This window comes from Paramormyrops kingsleyae, chromosome 6, assembly GCF_048594095.1.
Source record: "Paramormyrops kingsleyae isolate MSU_618 chromosome 6, PKINGS_0.4, whole genome shotgun sequence".
NCBI classification, from domain to species: Eukaryota; Metazoa; Chordata; class Actinopteri; order Osteoglossiformes; family Mormyridae; genus Paramormyrops; species Paramormyrops kingsleyae.
In genome coordinates this window covers 3553450-3575166 of record NC_132802.1, presented here as the reverse complement: position 1 = coordinate 3575166, position 21717 = coordinate 3553450, and the positions used below count along the sequence as shown (strand labels likewise).

At 42.9% G+C, this 21717-nt stretch overlaps 2 protein-coding genes across 16 annotated transcripts; both read left to right on the top strand.

Annotated features, from left to right (window-relative positions):
* The first annotated feature begins 1331 nt into the window (after positions 1-1331).
* Positions 1332-10477, top strand: lemd1 (LEM domain containing 1). 14 transcript variants are annotated; one of them, XM_023793507.2, is made up of 11 exons: positions 1332-1482; positions 4368-4494; positions 5375-5524; positions 5856-5920; positions 6319-6384; positions 6949-7035; positions 7564-7650; positions 8305-8397; positions 8908-8988; positions 9278-9342; positions 9746-10477. In XM_023793507.2, the coding sequence occupies exons 2-11, from the start codon at positions 4416-4418 to the stop codon at positions 10056-10058; spliced, it is 1086 nt and encodes a 361-aa protein (XP_023649275.2). In that variant the 5' UTR covers positions 1332-1482; positions 4368-4415; the 3' UTR covers positions 10059-10477. The 14 variants fall into 14 exon arrangements, with proteins under 14 accessions (XP_023649275.2, XP_072569489.1, XP_023649265.2 ...); XM_023793497.2 differs by lacking the exon at positions 1332-1482 and adding an exon at positions 1975-2305 and having other exon boundaries at positions 8305-8352; XM_023793496.2 differs by lacking the exon at positions 1332-1482 and adding an exon at positions 1976-2305.
* A 147-nt stretch (positions 10478-10624) lies between these two features.
* Positions 10625-20845, top strand: LOC111834341 (N-fatty-acyl-amino acid synthase/hydrolase PM20D1.2). 2 transcript variants are annotated; one of them, XM_023793495.2, is made up of 13 exons: positions 10625-10895; positions 12811-12897; positions 13265-13500; positions 14081-14167; positions 14471-14604; positions 14815-14934; positions 15616-15691; positions 15870-15931; positions 16013-16091; positions 16579-16650; positions 17240-17405; positions 17528-17627; positions 20319-20845. In XM_023793495.2, exons 1-13 carry the CDS (start codon positions 10808-10810, stop codon positions 20446-20448), a joined length of 1437 nt encoding a protein of 478 aa, XP_023649263.1. In that variant the 5' UTR covers positions 10625-10807; the 3' UTR covers positions 20449-20845. The 2 variants fall into 2 exon arrangements, with proteins under 2 accessions (XP_023649263.1, XP_023649262.2); XM_023793494.2 differs by lacking the exon at positions 10625-10895 and adding an exon at positions 10908-12514.
* The last annotated feature ends 872 nt before the right edge of the window (positions 20846-21717 follow it).

Below are 21717 nucleotides of genomic sequence, written 5' to 3'. Positions count from 1 at the left end.
GGATAGGCTCGGGACCCACCATAACCCTGAACAGGATAAGCCGTGGCTCAGTGGTCAAACAACCTTTGATTGATTGATACTTTTTATTGAGCCCCGTGGGGAAATTGTCTTTTTACGCCTCCCTCGACTTGCTCCTTGTAGAATAAGCTGTCCGCGAAGGGCAGCAACCTGTTGGGGTGCCCAGAGAGCTGGGGGTTAAGGGCCACACGCTGGGCCACACACTGCCCCCTGGGTCCAATCCCCAGCATCTCCTGTGTGGTGTGCCACCTGCCCTGAATACTGGGGGGTTAGGGTAGCAGAGTTCACTGCTGGGCCCTTGAGCAAGGCCCTTAACTGTCAATCACATCATGGACTGTCTGATTCTGTTTTCAGTTGTATGTCGCATTGAATAAAAGCAGCTCCTACATAAATTTGCTGTAACTGATAAATGCTAAAATCAGACTCAGCTAAAAGGTGGACAGTAGTGGTTCTTAGGCAACGCATTTTACTCTGACAGAAAATACAAGTATGATCAATGAAGAATTTGTTAAAGGAGAAGAATAGAGATGAGAAATCTCCTAAAGACTGCTCTGACTTAGCAGTAAAGCACAGTTTCTGACATTTTTTATCTTTCCCACATTTTTATTGAGAATCGTTGGTTGACTGCCTTTGGTCACCAGAAGTCAGCATTTGTCTGATAAAGATTGTCTAGAATAAATTGGCTTGAAGATTGAAGGTTCTGGTCTAGGGACACCTGTAAATCCCCAGATTACTATCAGAAGGACGGTGCCACCAGCATGTGACTAAGCCTGGGATTATTTGGGCACTTCTCGTTCCTTTTCTGTACTTTTATCAGATGCCTTGTCTATAATGTTACTTATATCTGAAAATACACTTTTTCTATGCCAAGTTTGCTGCAGTTTTACATTACCAATCTTTTTTGAATAACATATGCGTGACCACAATAACACTGCTCATTTTCCGTTCATGATTAAAAAACAAACAAACTAACTAACAAGGTCCACGACAATTATAAATGTGCCCATACATTTTGGGTGAACAGAAACCTGCTTTAACCTGGTCTGAAAATCAGCAATGGGCTGTTACAACAGCACAGCAGCTGAATGAAGACTTCAATATATTATTCATCCTTTCTGTGTTTTATGGCTTTCTATTCCTATGTGATTTTATTTGGTATCTCATGTAGGGTTTAAAGCCATTGAGCACAGAGTGGAATTTCAGATAGGCCTAATGGACGAGGATTTAGCTATCTTAGAGAGTATGGGCAACAAAAATAAAACAAAATACTTTAAAGGTATGAATGAAAACTAACAAATGACTTGATAACGAATACATCCTAAAAAGCTATTATTTTTTAATTCATGCGATTAAGCAGAATTAAGCATGGCACGGAATGCCGCGTAACTAGCTAAATACGTCACGATTTTGCCGGAAAATGAGCTTCTCGGCGGACGAAGGAGCGTCACTTGCCGGAGCAGTAAGGTCAGAGTCATTTTCAGGCGTTTTTATGCATCTTATTTAGGCCTGTGTCAGTATAATATGTAACCGCTTATTTCACCGTATCTGTTTGAATGTATCGTTGCAAAGTAGATGAATACTGCAGGATGTAGGCTAAGAGTTTAGCCAGCTTGTAGCTCGCGAACCAAGATGTAACTGCGTTACTGTGTAGCGCCGACCTGTTTGCGCTTTCCAAGCTATTAACACTTTTACGTGGTTGTTCTTGTCTTTTCCCAACAAGTTACGGTAATTTTCTGTGATTTTGCCGAAAATCAAATCGAACACATGTACTTTGTATAATTCAATAAATTAACACCAAAAAAGCCTTTTATTTTTTTTTTACTATTTAACCTTTAAATTGAATAATATAGGATATAGGCCTAAGTCATTATATACAATTAATTATATTCTGCTTTAAAGACTTTTTTTGTTTTGGGGTGGGGACATTAAAACAAGTAAAGACAAAAAAACTAAAACTGTAGCGCCTTGGGGGCGGGGGTTGAGTACGTTACAGCGTTGTAAGCTCGCGCCATCGGAGGGCCAGCAGACCCCCCCCGCCCCGGGCTGAGTGCTGGCAGAAGTCCGGCCTGAAGGCTGCCCCGACATGCCCTCGTTCGTGGAGGACCCCGCTCAGCTCTCCAAGCGGAGGCTCCGGTCGGAGCTGGCGGCGCACAGCGTGCCGCTGCCGGCCGCGGACAGTGGGAAGGAGGCGTACGTGGAGCTCTACCGTAGGCATGTCGCCGCCAGGTCGGGCGCCGACTTCTCAAGCGATGAGGACGAAGGCAGGGGGCAGGCGGGCGGCAGCGGCGTGAGTGGCTCCTCTTCTCGGTTTAAGGTGTAATCCGACTCGGACTTCATCGATTATGGTGTCTGTCATCTCGTAACCTTGGAAGATCTATCGTCTGTCGAAAACGGGGGTTATTTGGGCAACTTGCTTCTTAACTACAGGTGCGAGTGGCATTTTCAGAAGGCCCACGTTTAAGACCATGAATGGATTTTTTCCTATTTATGTTTGTGTCCCACATTTGCCACCCTGGCCATGTGTCTTTCTGTTTCAGGGCGCCTGTTAAGTGAGTAAGATGTTAAAATGCTAAACGTTGGTCGCGTTGTGACAGGCTGGCGGATTATTGCATTATCCTACACAAAAAGCGCAGCTCTGAATCGCCAATGCAGATATTATTAGCATGTCGCTGGGGGGAGTGTTTAACTGCAATGATCCGAGCTTACAGGATGCCTGGGACTTCAGCCAAGTTTTAAATGCGTTTCTACAAGCGAGCTGAGGTCAGCAGACAGGGACTAAGAGCAACCGTGCAGCTGTTGCAGTGTTGTGTCGTTGGAACCACGTCCGGTCAGGTTTTAAGTACCCCGACTTGGCTGGCCGGTTTAGGAGCCCCCATCCCCCGTTATTAATTACTCTGTTAAATGATCAAGTGTATCTGAATATGTGCAATTTTGTCTGAGTATTTTAAGTGTATAGAGCCAATAAGGTATAAATGATGATCACAGTTGCAGCAGAACTAAAACGGCATCATTAAATAAAAATATAAAAATAACGATGGCTTTTATTGCCAAAATGTGCTGAAATCAGCTGAAATTAGGCTTTCACATTATACCAAGTCAGTGTTTTCAGCTGGCACGAGGGCTGTCATTTTCCTGCATATTTATCCATTCTTATTCTCCAGACACTGACTAGAAATGAAATATCAACTCAAACTGGGAGACCGTTCCATCACGCTTTTTTTGGTGCCTCTCTTTAAGGTGACGTGTCACATTTGTTAAGAGCAAAGTTTTGTAATGTTTTTTTTTTTTTTTTTGCAATGCGTGCCGTCTTAGGGCGGATAACCAATTTTTATTCTGTGTTAAAAACTGACTTCTAATGCTTTGAATCATTAGTCCGGAAGTTTTCTGAGAAACTTCACTTTCGTGAATCTCATGGTCACATTGCACATTCTGCTGGATTTCGCCTGGTGACACATGAGCTCGCTCGCCTTGCTGATGGGCGGTCAGCCGCGGGAGGTATGTAACATGTCATGTGCTCCTCCTACAGATGCCCTATTTATAGTTCTGTTTAATTTTAAGCTGCAGTGTTGCCCACGGCTTGCCTATCATTTAATAACTGCCTCCCCCGCACACTGGAGTAATTTGTTTTGTGGTGCAGTGGGCAGCGACACCATGAAGCCGATTCCGGCTATCTCCGCACTTCTACTTCATGGCCGCTCGCTTACTGACATACCCGGCAGACGCCTTTGTCCTAAGCGACGTATAAGTGAGGCAAATGGCACGTTGCAAACATGTGCTGTCAAGGAGTTGACTAGGCGTAAATGCAGCTAGGCTGAGCTTCCAGTGAATGTCCAGGTACGAGGGTTAGCAGGACTGGAGCAGGAGCTACGCAACAACTTCTAACAAAGCAAGAACCTAATAAAGGACCAGAAGTGCAACAAAAGAACATTCAGAGAGCCTAAAGAGGCATAAATGTGAGCTTTAATGTCTTCATGAAATTAAAAACAAGTCCTTGAGACATGTCCAGATTGCATGTTCTGCATAATTAAGTGTCATTGTAATGATGCTTTAAAGATGTCCTTGTTGGGTATTGTCGCAGAATTCTCCTCCTTGGTACATCTGCTTGCACTTTACTCCAGAAGAACACAAAGGTTTTCTCTTGTTTAAGTGACATTTCAGGTCATGTGCCTCATAAACCTTCATGTTAAGCTATTCAGTATTATTCAGCGATATGTGCACATCCATATTTTTAAACTAGACCCTGAAATGTAACCCTTCTGACACACAAACTTATGATGTGACACTCAGTTGTTTCTCAATGCTAGAGGGGAAGCTGTTCAATACATTTCCGCTGGCTGTGTTTCCTTTAGGAAGAAGCCAGCATTCGGGACGAAGGGCAGAAAACGGAGTTAGAAGTGATGGATGTGAGCCAGCTGACTGACGTGGAGCTGAAGGCCAGGCTGCTCCAGTACGGTGTTAATGTTGGGCCTATCGTCGGTGAGACACATGGCTCAGCAGCAGATTTTATATACTGGTTCGGGCTCTTTGATTTATGGCAAAAATCATAAACTTGATTATCTTGGTCAGCAGTGAAATTACAGTTATTTACAGGATAACTCATTGACTTTGGAAATATCCTGCATTCATTGATTTTCTTTTTTAAGAGTGGATTTCCAAATATAATTAAAATGAGAAAAAAGGGGCTGGAAACGGCTGCGCTGGATTTATAACACAAGTCAGAATGGGAATGTCATTGTGGCATGAAATGTCGCACAATCATTTTATCACCATCATTTTGTTTTGATAATCGTAGGAGGCCAGAATTGTAATTGAAATAATAATTCGATGAATTGCCCAGCCCTAATACTGGTATACACATGCCCACATCTTCCAGATAGTGCTGGCTCTATCAGAACCTATATCCAGTCAAATTGTATGACTGAAGCCTACAGAAAACCATTAAGTGACCAGTATAATCACGGCCAGACTTTTCTGGTGAAGAGAGGAATTGAAAAGTAAAGAATTACTGGCTTCCATTTTTCTTTACACGGGGCCTGTTTAAATGCTTTCTGCGTATTCAAAATGAAAACATTAAGGTTGGAATTGGCCATTAAAATCTGAGTGTTCTTGTGAATTTAGTGGAATTTTTTCCCTCTCAATTGAGCAGCTATGCTGATTTCTCTTCCTCCTGATACCACAGAGACCAAATTTTGGGGAGAATATTGTAAAACACAGATGTAAGCCTGTTAGACACGCTGTTCTAAAAAACATTCAGTTAATTAGAATCGGTTCATGTGTGTGCTTGACATTCTTTGTAATAGTTGAATACGAAGCGTTTTTCTTCGGAAGCTTATGGCGTTCCATCTGTTTGTGTCAGCTTCCACCAGAACTCTGTATGAGAAAAAGCTGCGGATATTACTGAAGCCTGTCTCACAGCCCCCACTCAATGGTGCTGGATATGCAGCCCAGTACTCTGATGTCGAGGATGAGGATGATGATGATGATGATGATGAAGAGCGTGATTATGGTGTGAAGAAAAATCCTCCTTGTTTTGTTTGCATTGGAAGCAATGAATGTTTTTGTAGGCAGCTGTTTAGCTAAACCAGGGAATTGAAAATCTTTTATATAAAATTGTTTGTGTATACAAATATATTTTGCTATAATACTGTTTTGTTTAAATATCATTATATAGATAAGAAATTGTTTTTGTACGAGTACACCAAACCTTAATTGGATTACATTCTTCTGATTTCTAATTACAGGTTGGTCTCAATTCAGCAGTTTCAAAGCCCTTTGAGAAACATTGCGTGTTGCATTTTAAGGCTGATTCCCTAAGATGTCATTGTGCGTCCTCTCAGGCTCAGTACACGCAGGGGGCCACCTGGAGGCTGACGAGGAGCAGGACCAAGAGGGACACAACCAGGTGAGGACGCGTAGCAGGGCATCTTTTGATACCTCTGTGCCATCTTAAAGCTGCTGCTCTGAAAGTTAAAGAACAGTACAGTTTTTGCCACTCTTGTTATCAGAAATCACTGGTTAAATAAGATCTATAGCCTACAACATTGTTTCCCAGTCTGGTCTTTCGGGACTCAGGAGTGGGAGGGAGCAAAAACATGGACTGACTGTGGGTCCCCAAGGACCGGACTGGGAAACACTGGCCTAGAATGTCAAATCGGCAGTTTTTCTAAATTTGTCTAAGTTCAGCTTTTAATTTCCTTACGTATTGCTTTCGCTCTTAGTACTGGTATCCATCTGTTTCTTAAGTTGAGAGCTGATTATGGGAAAGCAGGACTCAGTTGCTCATTTCCTTTTACTGGACAGGTGGGGCTGCGCTTTCAGGGTGATGCCAGATACTATCCCCAGTGTTTTTTGCCCTCTTCTGGAATGGTAACTTCACTATAACCTGATTACACCATCTCTTTCTCTTAATGGCAAAACCTGAGAGAATTGCAGATTTTGCTTTATGGACTGAGAGAGTGAATGGTGCCCTTTGATTCGTCCCTAAATGTTGAACCAGATATCTGCTGTTTGACAATAATGTGACTGCGCGTTCTCTGAGGTGTGGCATCACCGCCGTCGGCAACACGATAACCTTCCAACACTGGCTCATTGTTTATCTGCTAGGTGACCCACATTCTGCACAGTGTTGTGTAAGACTCTAGCCCAGTGGTGGCCAATCTTATCCGCAAAGGGCTGGTGTGTATGCAGGTTTTTGGGATAACCTGTAGGTCAGCTGTTCAAATCCAGGTGTGAGGACTCTTCAGCCAATCAGTCCTCTAATTAGTAATCTAATTAGGGAGCTGCAGTGAAAACCCGCCACACACACCGGCCCGGTGCCTCCACTCTTGTGCGCGTGCGTGCGCGTGTGTGTGCGTGCCGTGTGTATATGCTACTGTCGTGGAGTGCAGAGACCCTGAGCCCATGGTGGATTTGCATGCTGTAAACCCAAAGGGGGATCCCATCAGCCTGACACGCCGCGGTGCAGCGAGGGGCCGGGCCCAGACGTCCAGACCCCAGAGAGAGCCGAGTGCATCAGGGGTATTTTTTTTTTGTTCCTGTCAATCACAGCAAGCCGCCTCCATCTGATTGGGATGCATGGTCACCTGGGTGACACGGCAGCGGGGGCCACATGCACCAAACCTGGCTACTGAAATGCAGACTCATCCAAACTTCCCTGCCCATACTGCTGTATGGTGGGCAGGTTAGGGTTATTCACACCAAATGGCTACTTTGTGCTTATCCTTGTAACACAAAGGCGGAGGGGGAATCCTGATTAATATTAATGAACCAGGCTGTGATCATTCCGACAACACAATTCTTGGGTCATTTTTAATACTATTTGCATAATTGAGCAAGTTTGGATGATATATATATATATATATATATATATATATTTTTTTTTTTAAGAAATTGTCTCTCAGCTTCTCTCTCCTCACCTTTTCACATCTTTCACTCCTAAGAGGTGTCTCAGTAGTAGTTCTAACCGCTTTTGATGCACAGCTCTATGCAGTTGAATGTGAACGGAAGCATACAAACCTCTATTCTCCTCTAACACGGTCCTTGCAGATGAGCCCCCGGCAAGCATCTGTAGATGAGCTCAGGTCCCCCCATTGCACCTTCCAGTCCTTCAGCATCACTCAACTGGTCGAAGAGGAAAGTGCCTCTTCCTTGACGTCCATTCCCACTAAGAGTTAACTAAATCACCGATTACTCTTCACATGGATGTGCCTGTTCCTTTCTACAGATTTCATCTAACTCTACCCTTTACCTGTTGTGTACTGGAAGTTAACCATTCAGGTTCCACAGAAGTTGTCGTCCTTTGCGTAGCGTGCATGTCATATGGCTTCTGTTTGGTTGGGAAGGCAGCACTGTCACTGTAAATCTGACATGTTGCAGCTTCAAGCTGTGAGTGAAGAATTCCATCAGACTGGTCTGCTTAGGCTTTTAAAATTTTATTAATTATTATTTTCAATTAATGATATCGGTGATACTTTTATTGACCCAAGCCCAGCATTACTGGAGACAGTGGTTGAGATGGTGCTTAGGCTACTGCGATGCTACTGGTAATTTTGGATATATTTTATAAACCTATGTGTCAGAAGATTCCGGCCTGCTTTCCATGATGTTCTGGAGGGCCGGTCCGCTCAGACACACCTACTAAACCTGACAGTTGGCTCTTGAGCTGAATAAGGTGTGTCTGAGCGGGGAAATCTGCAAACTGTGTTGCAGACTGGCCCCCCAGGACTGGAATTGGAGAACCCTGGTGTAAAGAAGATATTTATGAATATTTTTTCCACTAAACTGCAGCTGGAAAGCAGGAGCCCTGACATCAGCAAAGTAGCGACAGGCACCAAGGTTGGTGTGAACAGTGAAATGCCACTGGGGCCCAGCAGCCAAATGGTCAGTACCGGTCAACACGGCAACTGTCATGTGACCTTCTCCAGGCCCTGGCCATTGTAGTAGTTAAGGCCATGGAATCGTAAGCTTCTGCTTCAGAAGCTCTGCTGTCGTAACCGTGAAGGTGTTTAACTTGAGAGCTCAACTGTGGGTTAAATCTAAGCTGCTTTGTGTGCAGCTGTCAGCTGAGCAAAAGAAGTAATTGTGACTTCTTCCCTCCATTTTTCGTCCCTCAGCAGTTTCTTCTTTGAATATATTACTAAGGATATCTAGATCAGTGCAGGTCCCTCTCATTCATATTTGTCGGTCGTCTCTGTTTTTGCCTGTGAGGCAGACAAACTTGCTAAATCAGCAAACGCAAAAGTTTCTTTTCAAATCGGCCTGTCAGATTCCTTTAAGGTTTTGTGCCTATTTTTTTATTTAGATTTTTTATTTTGCCTGGGTTTAAGGTCTGTGTGATGGTTATGGAGAGGAGAATTTGCATTACTTTTGGTGTTTTCATGCCATTGACAGGACCTGATGAAGGACAAAAACGCCACAAGAAAATCGCCGGCCTTCAGTCCCAAACCATCTGTGTTCAGACCTCAGTTCAAGGCAAATGCATGGTTCCACATATACTTCTGTTTGTTCAACGGCTTTATTTTTAATTATAATGCATACATTCCTGTAAAAGTAAATTTGTCTCATCTTCATATATCATCAAATAAGAGAATTTTGCAGGTTTTTTCTGTATTACTGGTTTTATTCCTGTATAATTGCAGCTTTATATTGTTTGCCGGGAAATAGCTGTAGATTCTACTGCTGGTACTGAATTAGTTCAGTAAGCCAGTCTAAGATACTGCTTGCCAGTCCGGCTTAGCTCTGCTTTCTCCACGTCCCACAGGAGCCTGTGAGTGATATTCTGATGGAGATGTTTCCCGGGACAGAACCGACTCCCACTGGAATAAGGTCAGTGTAATTCCTGAACCCGATAATTAATTTTTTTTCTTGTCGTTTGGCTTGTTTGACAGGTAAAAGGATGTAAAAATGAAATGGTCCTACATTTACCATTTACACTTTACTGAATGTGTTTTTTTTGTTTTTGCATTTTAAGAAATGTAATGCTATTTGCCTGTAAATAATAAATTATTGTAAGTTTATGAATAATTTACAACTTGCGCATTATTAAAGTACAGTCTAAAGACTAATACCAAATGTGATAACATTAATTTCTGATACAGCTAATAATTGGGGCTTGATTAGCCAGACGCAAGCTTCTCAAAATGGGTAACTGCTTCCCTAGCAGGTTGTAGGGAGGCATCATGGGATATGTAGTGCAGCTCTGCTAACAATGTGCCCTCCTGCCCTCTAGTGCCACCTGCCGCAGGCCCATAAAAGGGGCGGCAGGGAGGCCCGTGCAGTTCAAGTACCCTGACACCCCGTCCAGCCCCGGTACTAAGGAGAGGCGGGAGCTTCAGCGCCATCTGGTGCCGACATGGATCCAGATGCTGGTCTTTCTGTTGGTGGCCTTCCTCTTCTACCTCATTTTCAGTGCGATGCAGGGTGTCCCGGACAGTCCCTCCGCTGTGCTGCTTCACCGTTCTGGCCATGAGGGAGAGTTGCTAGGGGATCTGTCATCCTTTGCCACCTCAGAGGATCCTCCCTTGGTCTCTGGGGAGGAGTAACTTCTGCTACCTCGTTCTGGCTCTTTCTATTGGTTTCCGTAGCAACAAAGGGAAAATTTTGCCAGATACACAAACACTGGCTGTCTTTTATAAAGCTTAATCTCCATGTAAAAGAAAGGGGGATCCTTGAATTGGATTTATTTGTATATTTTTTTTTGAATGGAAATGAGTAAATACTGAATTTAAAAATAGTTTGTTTTATATGATGTCTGTGTGTTTTCACTTTGAGCCAGAAGTGGTTATAATATGGAAATAGTAGAAGCCAAACTGCTGTCCATTTACAGTCATGTTCGCAGTCCTGTCTAGGCAGGTAAGAGGAAGCTCAAGACGGATGGTTTATCAGAACGGCAACCACAGTCTGGAGAAAGTGATCTTATACATTTTAGTCTGACCACTCATCATTAAAGGATTTAACTTGTGTTCTTGTGTGTTTCAGTATAATGATGCTACATGCAGACAAAATCCAAAATTTACGTTTGATTTAGGACGCATATTTGGTTTTGTTTTTTGAGCATCTTTTTTTGTTTTTGTTTCAAGTAACATCAAAACAAACCACAACGTAAGATATAACAACAGATCTATCTGTTTTTGAATAATGTAGATGTTCTGCTGACCAGAAATGGGTATGTTACTATGTTGGGATTTGTTTTACTGTTGTTACTAGTTTACGTATTTGTCTGCTGCCACTGCAAACAAGTACCTTGTTCGTGTGATAACTCAAAATATTTTAACCTTTTCAAACTTTGCAGATGCATTGCATGGGTAAAGATCTGGAACTGATCAAATTTTCAGACAAATCACAGCAAAACGGGAGGCGCTGCATTAGGTGCCAACTAAGTAAGATGGGGCCACCTACAGAAGATATTTGATCTTGTGACAGATGTATCTTTTTCAAACTCCCCAGGAACATCTGGGGACATTTTGAGACAAAAAGAACCAAAATTGATCTACCTTTTTAGGGACCCTATAGGCAAAGCTTTAATGGGGAGGAGAAAATGATCTTGTGTATAGTTTTACTTAAATTTTTATTTTGAGTAATTGTATTTATAACTTAGATATGAGTATGTGGATTTTCATGATTTTCTCTGGGCCTCTGTGCAAATCTAGCCTTAGGCGGGTGCCTGGATCCAAACCTGCGGCCGCATATTGATGGCAAATGGAAGGGCAGCCACATACACTTCATTAGTGTGACAACTCAAAAAGTATATTATTGATCTTTCCAAATTTCACACGTATGAAGTTCTAGAATTGGTAATTTTGAGACAAATCACACCAAAACAAAGCAGCACCCCTTATTGCAGCAAAAAGAAGGGTAATTAGAGAAGACACTTAATCTTGTGAATGTGAAAACTTAAAAAGTATTTGATGGATTGCATTGCCAATTAAAAAAAAATAATTATATGGAAGAAGGTCTATGCCAGATTTCATTTAGAGGCTAATCACACCAAATTGAAGCATCACTAGGTGGCAGCAAAGGAAGGAAAGGGGGGCAGCTGCAGAAGACGGTTAACATTGTGAACACATTAACTGTAAAATTGAATTATCTTTTTCAAATTCCCTTGGGACATTGTATAGGCGATGATTTGGCACTGGTTTATTTGAGACAAATGGAAGCAGTGACACTTAGCTGTGTCCCATAAAAGGACAGCCAGAGACACAGATCTAGGGATCCTGATTACGCTGAGAAAGATTTCTTTGCAGTGGTGTGGAGAGTGTGTTGGGGTGTGGAAGGAGTAGGGATTAGATGGAGGGAATGACGGGGCCACCCGAGAAATACATTGTATTTACTACAGTATGAAAAATTTAAGTGTGATACCGTAGAATGCAATAAAACAAGTCATAGTCGCCATGCAAAGGTTATGTTTTTAAATACTTATGTTCACGTAAGACTTAAACGGTAGGTAAATGGATTCCAGTAGCGTTGTGTTGAAATTAACAATAAAAGCGAACTAACCTGACAGCTACCTTACTCAAATTACTGAGCACAGATTAAGATCTTTAGGTTTTGCTCGAGTCTTCTGCCTTTGTTTTTATTTTTTTGTAGAGACATCTTTGAAAAGCTGTTACTTGGTTTCATTTCAATATGTTACATCTGACTGCAGTACGCCGCGAAGCGTGTAACCGGTACGGATTGTATTTATCGACAGTTGACGTCACTTTTATTTTGAAGCATGTAACCGGAAGTCTTGCCGCTCGGTTTATTCACGCTATTCGAACGACAGCAAGCGGCACTAATATGACTGGTCAGTCGAGAGGACCGAAGGTGCTTGTATTTTTGAGAATTGCATTTCTAAGCTTAATACTGGTCTTGGTTGTCCTGCTACTTGTTGCTACGATCCGGACGTTTTCACTGGATGTTAATTCCGGGCTTCAGCTCGGAAAATGGGAGAGAACAGCCATTATCTCAGAGCATATAAGCGCAGCACAGAGAGAGCAGCTCCTAAGCAATCTGAAAGGTAGCATACATACCACGGCTTCCACTCTGTCACTTTGCAGACTCCCGTTACTTACTATTTTTAGTCTTAAATCGATAAGCCAGTGATTCAGTTACATTATTTTAGACTTGTCACAGTTAAGTTTGCACTGAAGACTACGCAACAAATAACATGAATGGACTTTGAAATTTATTGTCAGTAATATGGTTACTGTAACTTTGAGAGTTGCGATAATCTTGCACAAAGCATATTGTGGCTGGATTGCTATTCTGACGGATGAGTACATGCATTAATTCGATTATGTATCTGTCGTTAAGAGGCCATCCAGATTCCCACCGTGTCATTTGCGGAGAACGACCTGAACACGACCGCGCTGCAGGAGTTCGGGCGCTTCCTGCAAAGAGGTGCGAGCCGCGCCAACGCCTCGGCTCCTTGTCCACGCGTGTAGCGCTTAACTTGTAATAAAAGCTAGGTACTGCTAACGCGATTGAAATCGGTTAAGGTCATAAGGAGATAAGAGCATTCTCTGGGTCTTGTGTTGTTTGAAGATATGAGGGACGTCAGCAGATATCCGCTTTCCAAAAGTCTCCAAAAACATTATATCACGATAAAGAAAATCACTGAGGCACTTATTTAGATGATAAGGTGGCATTTATCAGTAGCACTTTACACCAGGTATTGAAAAACAATTTACTATCCACATATAATAAAACTGTGCTGTGTTATTTGCTCTGGTTCAGGTGATGCTGACCTATTTTTCTTGGTCACCAGTGTTTCCTGCAGTGTTCTCTTCTCCTCTGGTGAAGCATGAGGTGGTGTCCAACTACAGCCACCTCTTCTGGATGCCAGGCTCGGACTCCTCCCTGCAGCCTTACATGCTGCTCGCCCACATCGATGTGGTTCCTGCCACGGAGAGCGACGGGTGGGATGCTCCACCTTTCTCCGGAGAGGAGATAGACGGGTTCATATATGGCCGGGGAACCATCGACGACAAGAATTCCGTTGTGGTGGGAATCCTACACTATCAGTCATGATGATCACACTCACTGATGGGCAAGACAAGGCCTGCGGGCCCCTGCCTGCGGGTCCCTACCTGCGGGCGATCGTTTGCCTTGTCTGTCTCTCCCTTCTGCTTGCGTTACTTTGCCGCTTCCCTTTGGGTAATCACGGATTTCATAGACCGCCTTTTCCCGTCACTTCTGACAGCTTCGGTCACAGTTCAGATCTCAGTTGTCTTACACCTGTGGGGAGTGGGAGGCAGCAGTACAGATTGGCATGCTGTGGGTAAGGCGGGCAGCACGCGAGAGACAGACAGCATTCGGTCAAGGGCATCCTGTGAGCCCGCTGTGCTTGCCTCCATCAGCTGGCGCCTTTCACGTGGTCGGTGATGGTTGAAAAACATTTATTGGAGAATCGGAAAGGCGTGTTGTGCCTCTCTGCCCTCAATTTCCATACAAAAGTAATTTTCTAGAACCAGTGTGTAGACTCTTATTATTGAGACTTATTGACTACAGTACAACTCATGATAAAACCACTGTATACATTTGTTGCAGTGACTGACAAGGACATTTTTGTCTGTAAATTAAGGGAATTTTGCAGGCACTGGAGTACTTGGTCGAGCGCGGTTACGTACCCAGACGTGGCTTCTATGTTGGACTGGGTCATGATGAAGAGGTGAGTGAGTTAATGCAAATCCTTTAACTGATAACAACCCTTAATTTGCATTTAAAACTGATGAAAGTTTAATATCGATGCTGTCGCTCCATCAGGATTTCAGCTGTAACCATGGACGCTGGAAGAGTTTTTAAATATGCATTTATCCATATTAATGGGGAACGCGGGGTGTGATTTCACATTGGCAGGAATGAAGAGGGACAGGCAGCATGTGCCCCAAATACAGAACAAGTTATAAAGAGCCTGACTGTGGTTCTTGAACTTGGAACACAGTTAGCAGTGTTGTCATGTGGTTTGCGCCAGGTGGGGGGCCACAACGGAGCCAAGAGCATTGTGAAGTTGCTGGAGTCGCGAGGGGTCAGCCTGGCTTTTGTCCTGGATGAAGGTCTGGCTCTTCTGGATGGAGTCATCAGTAACCTGCAGGGGCCAGTTGCTCTGTGAGTCTCCCTCATGTGCTCTCTGGGGATTTAGGTCCTAGGTAGCGCTAGTAACACCTTCATGGAACCTGTGAAATGGCTAGAGGACTACTGACCCCCATGAGGCTGTGAACTTAGTTGCCAGGTTTGCTTTCTGATTGCCTTTTGTTCCAGCAGTTCAGGGTTCAGCCGATGGGCTTTTATAATGCGTGATCACCCTCCCCCCTGCAGAATCGGAGTCACAGAGAAGGGGCAGGCCACGGTGAAGCTCAGCGTCACCGCCCTCCCCGGCCACTCCTCCATACCTCCCAGAGAAACCAGCATCGGCATCCTTGCTGGTGCAGTTACTAGGTAACACCCAGTGGGTTCCTTAGGTCTGTTTCCATGGTATCCAGCTGTGTACGCGGTGGGTGACGTAGGGGGATAGGTTTAGACAAACACACCCTAAAGTTGTTAAAAATGCGTGTTTAAATTGAACACTGATTCCTTTATTTGGAAGCCATCCCAGTGATCTGAGCTGTTTATTAATATCATTTTTTAAATGGCACATTGTTTATTACTGCATTGTTTACTTCTGTCAACTTACTCAGTTTTATCATTTGTGTATATTGTTGTTTTTAGTATGGTCTGGTTGAGCTCCATGCTGTCTGTCTTTTCATCATCTGTTGGATTTTTACCAGTTATTATTATTATTATTATCATCAGAGATGGACATATCTTGTACGCAAGTATGCACCTTTAAAAACGATACATGTGGCAATCGATTGTCTGTAACAGTGTAAATGCATAGTTATTTTATGTGCATTTGCACTGATATGACAAATAAACACCTTGCATTTTAACCTGTATACCGCAAATGAAGTAGATTTAGCATATAAAGATTAAAATGCATTATATTTTGTTTTCATATCATATCATCTAAGGTTATCTATTATTATTCTCTAATGTGTACATATTTAATATAAGTTGAAGCCATAGAGGGCGCCATTTCCTCGGAATGACTTCATGGCTGAAAGCCTTGTCTTTTCCCAGACTTGAGAAGAATCCCATGCCTATGCTGTTTGGCTACGGTCCCGAGCGCAGCATGTTCGAGCATCTTGCGTACAAGGTCAGGCTTTTCACCTGAGGTCCTGAACCCCTATCTCAGCTGTCCACAATGATAATGGCAGATTACTGACTGACAGATTTACACTGTATCACCGGACTGTACCAAAAGTAAGGCAGAGGGGCCTGCTTTGTATTTGCCTGTCTGCTCTACAGTCACTTACTGTGGTTTCTCTTAACAGTTTACCCTCCCGCTGAAGTTTATCATGTCCAACTTGTGGCTGTTTTCTCCCCTGCTTGGAAGGTGATTACAGTTTCACATGGAATGGTATCGTCTTTTTCTGATGTGGTTCTTCTAACCTCTCTGGCTTTGTTGTCTCTGCAGGATAATGGAAAGGAGGCCGGAAATGAATGCTTTTGTCCGTACGACCACTGCTGTCTCCGTGTTCCACGGAGGGGTTAAGGTGCTACATTGTATTTGTCTGAAATTTGCATGTGTTCATTGTTGCATTAACAACCCTCTTGCCACATACCAGTTATTTCCTCATATTTGTTACTCTTGTTTACTTATTTACTGTTACCGGTAACCTCTGTTTAACCTAAAGCTTGTAGCTTAAAAGAGTCCTCAAGCCCGACTGTTTTACTCTTTTGACATCTTCCTGTTTTTTTGTTTGACAAAAATTTAGTCTGGTATGTAGAAAGTTTTATTTTCCATCCTCTCAAATTCCAGTCTGTAGTAATTATGGCTGTTCACAGATCAAGCTGGTTTTGAGATATCTAACATCCGTTTATTCAGAAGAGCACTTGCTCATGCATGGGACTGAGAGTAAATAAATGTCAGGAGACCTTCTTCATATCCATGATTCTGGCCTTTGTTTGCCAACATGAAAATAACCCTTGTGTGTATTGTCAGGGGTCGGTGATGATTCCTCTGGCTTCCATGCTTTACAGGTTAACATCATACCTCCATATGCAGAGGCATTTGTGAATTTCCGCATCCACCCTGCACAGACATTACAGGAGGTGAGTAACCCCCCATCTTCCGAATCACTGCTGGATTAGAGGGTGGGAACAAAAATGTTGATGGGATGGGTTAAGGCAGAGTTCCATAGATGTACCACAGGGTAAGATAATTCATTAAGTGGGATAACTGGAGACTCAAGAATGACGGGAAAAGCACCCGAGAGCTTTGATGCGTGAAGGTGGTGTTTCTGTGTCCAAGCATTTCAGGTAAGGGCTGATATTGAAATCCTGCTTCAAAAGAATAGTTTCACACCCCTGAACCAGGCAAATGAATGGGATAATGAATGAGATTGGATTCTTGTACATTGTTACTCTTTCTTTCCTGTTTTCCTAATATCCTGCTTCCACCCGTGGCTTCACTTACTTCTCATTAACACCACTCAGCGTCCATTGAACCTAAATGTAATATAATATAAGGTATTCGCTAAAATGCTGTTAAACCAGTGGTGTCTGTTTTCATCTACGTAATACTGACCATGATATTGATATGACTATATTTCTCTTTGTATTATGTGTGGACAGTCGGTCTGAGAAGGTGTTGGCTAGCAGAAGGACACACGGGCAGATGACGTTCAGCTTTCCATCCTAGGTACTAGAGCTAATCAACGGGATGGTGGATGACGAACGAGTGAATATTGAACTGGTGGATGGATTTGACCCGCTGCCCGTAAGCTCTTACGATGACGAGTCCTTTGGGTACCAGCTGATCAAGAAAACGGTCCTGGATATGTTCCCACATGTGACAGTGGCCCCAGGTAACACTGCCTAGAGATCCAAGCCAATTGCTGCTCAGCCACTCATATGGCAAGTTAAATCTGAACAGCAGAGTTGTAACCCGTATCCATGGTCACTGCACTTTTTTTTTTTTTTTGTCTAGGGTTGTGCATCGGAAACACAGACAGTCGTCATTACACTACGCTGACCAAAAACGTATACCGCTTTGCCCCTGTCTGGTTTAAACCAGGGGACACAAAGAGGTTAGTGTTGTGGACTGGAAGACATTATTATTTCAGTTTAAACGGGCAGTTCACCCCCAAACTAAAAAAGGTGTTTTAAAGGGGCTTTACTTCTTTTTATCCACATAGCTTGTTCCCGTTTCGGAGTTACTGGAAATGTCGGGCTTCTCTTGGACATAATGGGAGTGAATGGCATTCTTTCTGTGGTGATTAAAGTGCCAGAAAAGTACATTTGAAAAATCCAAAAGCGAAAAATCCTTCATGTATCTGACCAGAAATCATGACCCCGTTACTGAAGATAATCCACAGACTTTGCAGTGAGCGGGTTAATGTAGGAACAATTTTCTTGTACCAAACTCCACACACTAAGCACTGGGATGCTTGTGCTCGTATTTTCTGCACAGCTCCCAGTAGAACAACATAGATGTATAGATAGTACTAAAGCCCCTGTAAAACACACCTTTTTGGCTACAAAAATTATTCCTGGGGTCTCATTTACGAAACTTTGCGTAGAACTCACACTAAAAGTGTATGTGCGCTCAAAAGACGAAAATGACGGACACAAAGAACAAATCAGATTTATGAAAACGTGCACACGCTCACCTCCAAGCAATATAAGCTTTATAAATCGCACACTACCTGGGATTGTACGCACATGGATTTGCCGCATATTCCGCCCTCTACACGCCCCCGTTCAACCATACATGGTCAATGCAAATCACCTCATGCATATTTAAGCATCTGATGTAAACCTAAAAAACTCATGGCATCATGGCAACCGAGGGAAAAGTAAGAAGAGAAATTTTTCTGAAACCGAGATAGATGTGCTTGTGGGTATGGAAGCCCGTTTCCGCCACCGTGGAAAAAAAAATATATAATTTAAGTCGAAATTTCGACTTGGTTATGTCATTATTTTGAGATAATAAGTCAAAATTTTGCCTTAAATTATAAAAAAAAAATTTCACGGTGGCGGAAACGGGCTTCCATAGGTATAACAACCGGCCACCTGATGCGTGCAAACATCGCCATCTGAATTTCAGTAGGCCGATCGCACGCTCCGCAACAGTGTGCGCACGAGCGTGAGCATCGTTATAGCGATTTTCCTGTGTGCTCTGGGGGTTTGAAAGGGAAGTGAGGGGCCAGCGCTTCAGAGGGTAGCCGCTGTCACCTGCATTTCATAACATAACGATTCAATGCATGAACAATGAATAGTTATAAATTACACAATGTTTTTGCCTGCAGTCTGCTCCCTACACTGCTGTGTTCCGGGATAAACGAGTCGTGTTGAACCAGGCCATCGTGCAACCACGTTTGTCAGGACCATATCAGCGTCACAAATAACTTGCACATTTATAGAATGCACATGTTCACATAAATAAATTCGTTTTCATATGGAGCCTTCATTGCAACGTGAGTGCAGTCAATTGCGCCGATTACATTTGGGAAACCGGACATTGCTGCAAATTGCCTGTTGATGTTGGCCTGTTCTCCCACAGTGTAATGGAATTTAATGTATCTACTGGTCATTTTAATAATCCCATCCAAAACGACAGGTATTATTGAGCTTAGTGACGGTTGTGATATCCCAGACCTAAAATACAATTAAACACAAGGATAAGCGGTTTGGAAAATGGATGGATTTATCGATAGATTATTATTGTATTTCCTAAACTAGCTTTAGCACAAATTCACAGTTTTATTGTTAATTATAACATATACCTGTCGGCTAATTCCCGCTGGCAACAGCCAGTTGCAGGGAACCCATGTCCGTCAGTACCTGTATTTGTACCGGGATTGCGTGGTTCCGTCGGGTTGGTCTCTCTAACATTGGACCCAATTCAGCACATAGCTCCAAAAGCTCTAAATCGGCTTATGAGCCCATAGCCCAGAACCTAGAGCCATCATCATGGGCCAAAAAATCTTCGTGGTCCCTGAACACCTGTTCCCTTCTGATTCTGCCATTGGCGGAATCTTCAATGCCAGCATGTCCATTATGTTGTGTTGTGCACGAATGTGTTCGCGGTATTTATGTGTTTTCAGCAATGAGACTGATTGTTTCACACCGTGTCCAAATGATCGTGATAATCACGACCACCACTTATCCATTTTCATTTCATCAGTGTAGATTAAGTTAAGATTTGAGTTGGATTCTATATTTTACTTATATATTTATTCACTATTATAAATATGTGACTGAATAAGTGAAATTAAATGTACGGTGTATGACTCACTAGCACAAGGAATTATTATATATGCACTGCTGCCACTCACATTATTGCTCACCCTCTTCCCCCGTATTTTTCGTCGTATAAATACAGGTCGTATTTTTTTCTCCAAAATGTTCGCACGCATGGGTCAGAGTTGGCGTACATATGCGCACATTCATGCTGGGTGTCCCTGCTTAGACTGCTGCCCCCACGACCTGACCCCAGATAAGCGGCAGATGATGGATGGATGGATGAGGGAAGTCATAGCTTTAGATACCAGGCTGAATTATAACCAATACAAGGCAATTGCGTAGATTTTCGGGTTGATGTGCCAATATTAGTAGACAATGGAAGTGTAGGATAGCCAGGCAGACTGAAATTCTAATTAGTGTTTTATTCTTGTAGAATTTCAAGGTTTTTACATAATTCCAAGTCTTCATTGTTGTGATCTAGGCTGGAGTCTCAGCCATTCATTCTCATAATTGAGTACCTCTCTCATGACTAGGTTTCATGGGGTGAACGAGAGAATCGGCATAAAGAATTACGAAGACTCTGTGTTTTTCTACTTCAAGTTCATCCAGAACTGCGACGTCAGGGAGCTGCCGGAGCCCCACGGCAGCCTGCACGAGCTGTGAAGCTCGCGGGCCGCTGAAGCTCCGTCGCTGTTTCAGCGAGGTGTAATGCTACTGCAGATGAGGGGTGACGGTGGTGTGGCTCCCTGCGAAGGGGGCCCTAAGCTCATACACCACCCACTCACTTTGGCCTGATGCTGCTAATACCTGCTGACACGATACATTTTGACTGAAATTCTAAGATATGTTAAACCTAAATCTAGTTTGTGTTGGAAATTGTTCTACTGAAATAGCTGCATCTTCAATTGATCGTGTGATGTCTAAGCTCAGGGTTCTGTCCTTAAAGTCTTTTTAAAATATTAAATTTAAGGCCTTAATTGCTATTAAAGTGTCTTAAATCCATCTGTTAAGCATATGAAAAATGGCACAAGCTTGGAAAATAACAATGATTTACCATGTTCTTGAATGGGATGATTGTTTATGTTGCCACCCATTTGTACACACACATGTATGAGCGAAACCAGCAACAATCATTTCTGTTTGCAGGGGAGGGAGGGACACTAGCTTCCAGTAACCAACAAGTTACTCTAGTTAGCCACTAAGTAATGTCATCTGCCATTGGTAGGGCAAACTCAATGAAAACTTGTTGGATGACCTGTTTTGCAACTGGTTGAAACCTGTTAAAGAAAATCAATATGAAGCTCATTCAAAGAAGCTCTTCAAAGTGGGCACAGTGGGATCAAAGCCGTGGAATCCCATACGCACATAGAAAAACTTGTTGGATGACCTGTTTTGCAACTGGTTGAAACCTGTTAAAGAAAATCAATATGAAGCTCATTCAAAGAAGCTCTTCAAAGTGGGCACAGTGGGATCAAAGCCGTGGAATCCCATACGCACATAGAAAAACAACACAACACTAGCTTCCAGTAACCAACAAGTTACTCTAGTTAGCCACTAAGTAATGTCATCTGCCATTGGTAGGGCAAACTCAATGAAAACTTGTTGGATGACCTGTTTTGCAACTGGTTGAAACCTGTTAAAGAAAATCAATATGAAGCTCATTCAAAGAAGCTCTTCAAAGTGGGCACAGTGGGATCAAAGCCGTGGAATCCCATACGCACATAGAAAAACACAAAGTGGCTACAATATCGCCAACAACCCAAAGTAAATGGTGATATTGCTTTTAGCCAATTTTGTTTTGTGAAACTGGCCTTTAATTTAATTTTGAGTGGCATTAAGAAGTCTTCAGGAGTCTTAAATCTAACTTGCTTGAACCTGCAGATACCCTGAAACTAAGATTAGTTTGCCTTTAATTTGGTATGGATGATAATT